A 9,534-nucleotide genomic window follows, 5' to 3' on the forward strand; every position below is an offset into this window, starting at 1 on the left:
TGTTGGCGTATTTTGTGTAACTATTAAACAAGTTTCATTAGAAATTTTAAATTGATCCATCAAAAAGGCAATACACTTTAATTCTAACAAAGATATGAAACAGCAAAAGTAATAAGTAACGTTGTATAAAATCAACCTTCATTTTTATTGAAGCTGAAGTAATTAGGATCCACTGCTATTGCATTTATATTCCCGGTTGATATGGCTTGAGATAGTCTAGACTGAATTACGTTTTGCGAAATACTACCATCGGTCAATACTTCAAATATTGCAACAACACTACCACTCCTATTTTGGAACGAAAATCATGGTCATAAATGCTTTGTAAGCTATGAACTAGAAACCTAGAGAATAGCGCTACAGTATTTGATCCATTTAGCAGTTATTCTCTTAAAGATATCTTACGCAAATGATATAACTCGAACTTCAGTAATTCCAGTTTCATTCTGAAAGATTCCTTCGATCTACAAACAGTTAAGGATAAAATATGTGTATTCTATGTACCACTTGTGATAGCTTTAATTTATAACCCATGAATTATGGTATCCTATAATAGCAATAGTTTGATTAGCACTAACCGCTTCAGACACATTAGTAGCTAAAGTCTGAAATTCAGTCGAATTTTTAGTAGTCAAAATCGGTGTAAAATTTTCTTCCGTTAGCCGAATCCTTCCAGAATAACGATCAACTGCTGATATTTCAGCTCTATTAACTGTAGAAGATGGATGTAGCTAATTAATAAAAATTTAAATATATATATTGAAAGACTTTTATGCTTCAATACATATCAGGAAGAAGTAAATCTTACTGGAAGATACTACCACATCAGAGTAGCCTTGATTGTTTTCGTATTCGCTACTGTATTCTGAATAAAATTCCTACATTCATTAATAGCATGTAAAATTTAAATTAACAATATGAATCTTTAAAAACGCACATGCAACGAATTCAAACATTTCATTTTACTCTTAGACTGTAATCGTATTTAATATCAAGAAGCTAGTTATCTATTAAAAATTTCTACATCTAGAAGAAACCAATAATCTTTAATCGCAAAGAAACTATAATCGACTTCATTTAAATTATGCAGTTATGTTATTAACCCTCATACGAATATAAATGATATTACTATAAAACAGGTTAGAAATCGGATTTCTATCTCTAGCAATTATTCTACATTTGCATTTCAATAGCGTAAAAGCAAGATACTACTCCTTTCCATTAATACTTTAATTGCGAGATGCAGTTGTTAGAATAGCATCAATATTCTTTAACCTTAGTTTATATTCAATTACTAATATAAAACTTAGTCCAATTTCAATCCGATTAATCAGGTAGCATAGCTATTTCTATGCCTTTGATACTCACGTATATTAATCGAAGCTTACGAAAATGATATGATGGTATTTATTTCAAACATTTAACTCACATGAAAATCTTCTTGACCTCTAATTTGGTTTGTTAGCAATATTACCAGTAATAGAATAATCAGGTTCAAATTCTTTAAAGCTGTCATTGTTAATTATTACGTTACTACCAATTCCCAAAAGTCTTGCAACGCGTTAGACCGCATTAATTGCAAACCTTGAGGATTAATCTTTTAGCACTAATTTTTTCCTTTATAATTCTATGCGGCAACGGATATTTAGTCTTTTAATTAAAAACTTTCAAGATGGCGTTTGTCAGAGTTTACTATTAAGTATTTTTATTAAAAAGTGAGCGCTCTAATGTATAGAAAGGGCTAAACTTTGGCATAGCCAATGATAACTCATTCTTCGATAGCACCACGCGCCTGGATTGCAAAGTCCATCTTCAATTAAAGAATTTGTTTATAAGAAGTTTGGAATATCTCAGCATGAATTGGTGACGCTATTATTCATGACCTTACATGGCTATTAAATTTGACATTTAAGTATTAATATACTAATTACTTACCTTAGTTTTGTTGGTATTCTATGCTTTATTATGGTGAAAAATATGGCATGAACACTGGTAATGATCACTTGGAATTTATTACTACGTAGGAAAATAATAAAACGAATTGTACAGTACAAGTATGATATAATTTCTTATTGATGAATGTTGTTGATTAAAATAACAGTCTACGGAGGATCATACATTTTAATGAGTTAAATATTGACGCCTACGGTATCAAGTAAGGTATGCATAGAATTTAGCTTCCGCTGCACTTAATGTAAGAACACTAAAATATTTCATGGTGAGACTGTATAATGGACTGCAATAATCCGACAATAAATTAGCGTAAGCTTCTATAGAAATTTGATTACGCATCGATAATTTTTAATCAATCATTTTATAAGAGCTCAAGTTCCTTTCACGGATAGCATTTAAAGAATAAAATGTAAATACTTTTTACTTGAGGAGTTAGCTGATTGATAAAATTGAGAAAAAATTTGGGTTTGTTGTACTTTAAAATAAATACATAAAGAATTGTAGAAGGTCTTCCGATATTTTTTAGCTTTAATACGAAAATTCATATTTTGATATTACGTTATTATGAATTAAAGACATTTAATAATAATAACTATCATTAATATTTCGTAAACCAAATCAGTTTTTCAACTACAAGATGGATGCGGATAGTTTTAAATTTCTCTTACCGAGTCTCATCGAACTTTGATAATAACTCTAGATTCTGTATGCATCTTTAAGTATTTAAAACCGCTACTGAATGCCTACCTACATACAAGTACGCCTTGCATATATATTTTATCGTTTCGTTTTGAAGCAATCCCCTAAATTTATAGGTTCAGTTGGTAGCAATTAAAATGATTTAATAACAGTAAATGTCAAGTTAGCGACATTTGATGGCTTTAATATCGTTACAAATCGTGCAATATATAGAAAAAATTTTAGCAATTACAGTAAATATTATTCTAAATTTTTAAAGATTAAGGATTGAACGTCAACTTTACAAAGCTTTAGCTCAAAAATTTGTTAATGGGAATAAAGAGTCTGAAGTAAAAAGAACTCTGAAGCATATTGATAATATGAATTAGCTTAAAAGGCACATTCATTGATACAAGTTTATTTTAAATCATTTACTGTAGCTATCAAGTATGGAAATTTCACACGGGATAATTATAAATTCAATGTAGCAAATTCATCATAGTGAAAATGGTCTAATATTTAAGTACAAGCTAACATAAAAATAGATTTCAAAGGTTATACTGTACTCTGGAAAGATAAACTAGCAAATACAGTATGCTAAGATAATAATTAATTTTGTGGTAAGAATCGTGGTTATAGCTGGTTGAAGAATAAACTTTGATTTATTAAATATACAAAATTTACTAATTAAAATGATATTATTTCAATAGAAGGATGACTAACTTTTAAAATCTTCCCAAAATAGTCTATATTTCATAAAAAGTAACCTATATTTATGTAAAGGCAACCGTTCAACATAATCGTATGTGGACTATCGTAGAGTCTATTGATGATAGCTAAAAATTTCTGCCGATAAAATATATATATAACTAATAGCTATACTGCGATATATGCTATATTCATGACACTTGGTTCTTTATTACAAGAAATTATATGTAAATGAATCCTTTCATAGTACATTTCGAAATATAGAGGATTGTTGTGCAGAATTTCTACCAGAAAATTTTACAACATTTTTTATCATCAATTTATCCACATATACGGTAATGTATATATTGCTACTATTTATGAGCCAATGGCTCTGCTAGATATCTTAAAATGGGCCCCAATGTCGGGAGTTTATCTAGTTTATACTGAATAATAATGCCAGTTGTAACAGCTCTGTATTAAATTAAATAAGCTGAGTTTGTTATTGACAAAAATATTCAGCGAGTATCGTCAGTAACAGAGAAGAAATACGGCACGCAGTACAGGTGGATGAGATATACTTCTAAAGTATGATTAAGGAAAACATAAGACTTTATATTACTTTCGTATACTGTAAGTAATTGTTCTTTAAATCAGATGTATATTACTAGATTTTTAATTATAAAGTAGAGAAATTAAAGTAATCCATAATTAGAATGAATTACCAACATAATCTATGAACAGACGTCATTTAAGAACTTTCTAAATATAACTAATAACACTTTTCTTGAAATAGTGTATTTTCTTTATAGCATATTTCTCGTCCAAACATGAAAAATAAGGTAGTCGAGAGTTTGTTTACCGTCAGGATATCTTAACAATTTGCATTACGTACTGTGGTAAATTTCAGTTGATAGATGATATTCGAAATATATGTTATTTTAGTATAAAGAATGAAAAAAGAATCATATTGGTGTTAATATAAGGCACTAGCAAAATTTCTAATGTCGGTTAATTGTAAATGCTACAGAGGCAAATATGTTTTTATCTTCGAATATGATGAATATTAGGAAATGCTTGATAGAGTAGTATATCACTATTATCGATTGCTATATACGCGTATTGTGGGGTTTGATTTTCGACCACAAGAAGTGACGCAGCAAAACATGTGCATCTCTTTTAAAGATTTATCTTTAGTTTTCATAGTCTAAAATCTTACTATAGACCCATCTATAACTAATAATATGCAGATTTACGAAAACTAAACGTAACAATAGGTATTTGCTTCGGATATTTTAAATTTGGTGTGATATATACCAATCACGAGATTCCAAATTTTAGAAAAATAAGGGCTTTATTGAATCTTATACAAAGATTAACTACACACAGCTCTACTCTAGCCGAATACTATTACTAAAGACTTCTACAACGAACTAACTGAATAATCTAAAGTTGCATGCTTTTATACTTTTCGTAGTATTCGCAGCTACAATCCGCATGGCAACCTTTTACCTTATATTACACATAGTTAAATTATTCTTAGTCAGATTATTCTACTGCGGGCCATCATTAATCCAATATGGATACGACTACAGTACTTACGTAGACATTATTCACACCAGCCAAAGTACAATGAATTAACCATATCCTAATATATGATTTACAGCTCTATTTTTACCTATAGCCTTTTTAGTAACTCAGCAGCTTACTGTATATAGTCATCTGTACTCTAGCATAGAGTCTCTACCACTACAGTCTATAGTTATAGCTACCAAATATCTCTTAGGATAAATATCTACCGTACATTATATTGAACATGGCCAAACAGTCTACAATCACAATACTAGTTACATTACATTTGGGTAGTTTTGAAAATCCATTGGTAGCGATATTGTCAGAGTTTAAATAATAACTACTAGTGCAAACTCCCGTCGCTTTGCTGACGGTTTATCACAGTACATCTACTTTAACATATTTCATACACTTCCTCTTATTGCAAGATATATGATTATAAGTTGGTGATTTCTTTCAAGAACAAAAATTTAAAATTTAAAATCTTCAAATTAATTTCAATAAATGACAAATTAAGACTGAATTTAAAATATAAATGATTGTTAAACAATACATTACTGCAATTGGTGAACACAAGCAGTAACACAATCTAAGAATGAAATTAGTAGATTAAACTATTAAAACAGCCTATGCAGTTAATTTAAAAAGAAAGCTTCACTTCATTATTTAATAATGAACGGTGTACTATGTAACTTTACAAATGATGTTCTGTAGCAACAAACCATTATTTATTTTAGTATTATATTCAAATTTCTAGTTTGGTCTATTATAGTATTCTTTATCCTAGAAAAGTCAGTCCAACTGTAGGTTTCTATGGTATCAATAGTAAACATGATGAACTATAAGGATTAAGAATTGCTTGACTTAATGTCAATTTATCATTAATTTTATTAGAAATACCTTCAAAACAAAGTATGAATGTATATTTTTGTTTCTATAACTAATTTTTGATTTTTGTTTCATCAAAATTAAAGCAAATAAAAGTCGGTATATAAAGTAAAATCATTTACAATAATTATGATTGACAATAGTCATTAAATACGAACAGGTTAATTAGTTATTGGGGTATTTCTAGAGATTTTGTGACATCACTAAGATCCACAGAAGCATGTAGTAAATGGTAACATTGTAATACACATATTTAATATTGTGAATACAAAATACTTTATGAATCCAGAGCAAGACTTCGTTAAACATTAATCTAATCATATCAAATTCTTAAAGCAGCTGTCAATTCCACTTATTTTAACTAGAGAAACCACTATAGTACATAATAATATTCGTTCAACTTACACTGATGTTTTCATTTTATAGTAAGGTTATCATTATTTATACTTTAGCGTTAACAATATACAACTTGATACATTGCACATTTTCTGTCAATTTAAATCAGTCCTTTTCTTAAAAACAAAAGGAGAAGCTCTTAAATTATAAATGGAAGGAAAATTTGTCACGAATTTCATATATTATTAATTTCTTTATGATCATAGCAACATACAATATGATGTCGACGAAAGTTATGGTATGAAATAATAATGCTTTAAAAGATTGTTATGTCAACTTGAGAACTTAAAATGTTCCACTTTGACGTTTAAAGGTAGATAAATTTTCATGATAATTATCTAGAATTAGAAGTGACCCATACTACGCACATCTGCTCATACTATTAATGGTATAAATAAAACTTTAGCGTTTATGTACACTATGAACTGTGATACAGCTGTCTAATTAACGATTTGCGATTGCGAAGGAATGATATTTGTATGCCTTTACGGTGGCTAATGACAGCTTTTAAATTTTTGTACTCAGGGTAAAAATTTTAGCTTATTCACTAAAAGGTCGCTAACTACGCAAGATATACTATTCTATGATTAATTTGATGCTTATACAAATATATCATACAGCTATCTTTCATCTTTTAGGATAAATTAATAATTATTAACGACTACAGCACCAGTACTACACGCGGATATAATTAACGCTTGTGTAGCCATCTGACTAGGTCGGATATAACGGAGGCTATTGTGTGGACTTTGACCACCAGACTGATTTACCGTCGCTCGACGATTTCTCTGTATTGCCTTAACAAGATTGTCGCGGTACTTTCTGTGATTGAAAAAATAAATTAAAGGATTGGTAAAGGCGTTGATATTGCCAGAAATAGAAGTAACTATTCGTATTATAACTGTTGGCGTTGAATTCTGTTCACCACCAATGATTCGTATAATTGCTGAAGGAAAATAGCTTATGAAAAACGTTCCTACTACTAGAGTACCAATCTAGAATTAAATGAAATTTAGCATTAAACTTTCAAGCGTGCAATGACCATTCATATATGGGATCACTAATTCAACATTTTACGTTAATCGGCATGAAATATAATTTACCAAAATATTCACCAATATGAAAAAAGGATGATAATTTATTTTTTGTATTACACTATTTTATACCAGATTTACCTTGGTAATATTTCTTTCGAGTACCCGATTATTGCCGTTTACATTCTGTAAATCTGTTTGAATTTTATTTTTAACACGAATAAATGAACCTATTGCCAATAATATAGCTACCGATAGCAAAAGCACATTCCATATAATCATCGGTAAGGATGTATAGGTAATTGCATCGGTAATCTTTGGATTGGCTTCCACTTCTTTTGACTGTAAGCATAAAATATTACAAAGCAATTATGATTGAATATTCTTAATTGAAAGTTTCACAAACTGTGTCTTTTATAAGTTCAAATAATGCATAATTATATAATATTTATATGGAACGATCCCCATCCTAATTTTTTTAACAAAAATTGGCCATTGTAATTATGTATCGAAGAGTAAAGATAATTTGAAACTAAAAATACTAACAATTGTATTTTTAAATATCTCTAACATACTCATTTGCTGCATAAGTCAAGTGAAAATATTGGACTGAATTTACGCCTTTATCATTTATGCCATAGAATGATAATAGACTTATAGTTTCCAAGACTTTACCTTAATATTGAAACAAGAGAAATATCGAACGGAATAGCGAAATTTTGTCAGATTGATTACCGCAGCGATAATGGTAATAGACCATGTTCCGACCAACACCAAATGATAAACGCTTCGTCGTCTAGCAGGAGTTAATCGGCTACTTAATTGTCTTCGAGATATTGCAACCATCCTTTCTATACTCAGCATGCTTAAAATGACACAATTCATCGATGCAGCTGTAATAGAAACTGTTTGAGCAATACTACATGCAATTTGTCGAATGTTACCAGTTGCAACGATAGCTACTGTTAATGACGGAATATTGGTAATACAACTTATTAAATCGATGAACGCCAGCTGATATAGTAGTACATCATAAGCAACTTCATTGCTAGCCCGCCGGCTTGGCTTAAGCAGCATTATAACTGTAATATTGCCAACTACGCCCAAAAACATGAAAACGCTTAAAAACATGGACGAAATTGACACTACAATATTAGATAAAGCAATATTATATAGATCGATAGCTGAATTGTTCATGGTAACTTTTTCAAGTCTATTATTTAATGATAGAGATTAATCAGTGCTGAGAGAATTCAAGATTTAAAAATTCAATTCTTTGTTGATTTTGTCGTCCAGTATATAAATTTTAAATACCAAAACCAACTTGAGTAACTATCTTCTTCGTACTTAAAATCGACGTTTGCGTACATTTACTAGGCCTCTAACTTGATAATATTGAAAAGGTCGATAAAGCTTAAGAATTATGCCCAAAAATATTTTTACCTGCCTTCAAATCACATATATGCCTTTGTTCATAGAAGTAGAGAGATACTCTTTTTATGGAAGCATAAAAAATAGGGAGCTGTAAATTATTGTAAAGTTATATTATGATATAATGGTAACTAAATAATATAATCATTATAAAACGATTTGAATAGGAGTAAGTCACAATATTTCTCTTCTATCAATTATTGTTTATTCTCTATATAATTTACTGCAATCGTACTAAAAATATGTCAAGTATTCCAGCTAAAAGTGTAATATATATCTAGTCCCTAATGATAACTAAGATATTTTAAATCATCGTCTATTATGTAACTTATTAAATTGCGAACAATACCAAAGAGAATAAAAATTATTGTACAATTATTTTGCAGTTAATTTTATCACAATTTTGAGAGAAAAATTAATAATTTAGCAATGGGTACAAGTGCAAACTTATAGTTACGAAGCCCAATGTCTTAGGCTCTTAATAATTAAAAATTTTACAGTATGTTTACGAATTATTAACATTGAAAAATGTATAGCTAAGATACCGAAGTTTTGTTAAAGAAAAGGCTAAATAAGTTCTAAATTCTATTATAAAAGTGATGTACAGCTACATAAGGCAAATAATAAGAGCCATTCGCGATTTCTGCTACAAAAGGAAACAATTATAACAATTAAGGTAGAAAGAAAATTTTTACCCGTTTGACAGTATTTCGTAAGCAAATTTATGCATAGGAATAAAACCTGTACTGTCATAGAAATAATGGAATTTACAAAAATTTAAAGGTAAGTCAGTCAACATATAATGACGAGTGACATATTCTAAATCGCAAAATCAATCTTATTCTATTCAAAAATTCTTCATTCAAATTTATCGTTACTTTAAAAGACAACAAAA

General features: G+C 29.3%; 1 protein-coding gene across 1 annotated transcript; it reads right to left on the bottom strand.

Moving 5' to 3' along the window:
- Positions 1 to 6,818: 6,818 nt before the first annotated feature.
- Positions 6,819 to 8,405, bottom strand: TRIADDRAFT_57627 (uncharacterized protein; the record flags this gene model as incomplete). Its single annotated transcript, XM_002113792.1, has 3 exons — positions 6,819 to 7,169; positions 7,350 to 7,550; positions 7,884 to 8,405. The coding sequence occupies 3 exons, from the start codon at positions 8,403 to 8,405 to the stop codon at positions 6,819 to 6,821; spliced, it is 1,074 nt and encodes a 357-aa protein (XP_002113828.1).
- Positions 8,406 to 9,534: the final 1,129 nt, after the last annotated feature.

Source organism: Trichoplax adhaerens, genomic scaffold, assembly GCF_000150275.1.
Source record: "Trichoplax adhaerens TRIADscaffold_6 genomic scaffold, whole genome shotgun sequence".
Lineage (NCBI taxonomy): Eukaryota > Metazoa > Placozoa > Uniplacotomia > Trichoplacea > Trichoplacidae > Trichoplax > Trichoplax adhaerens.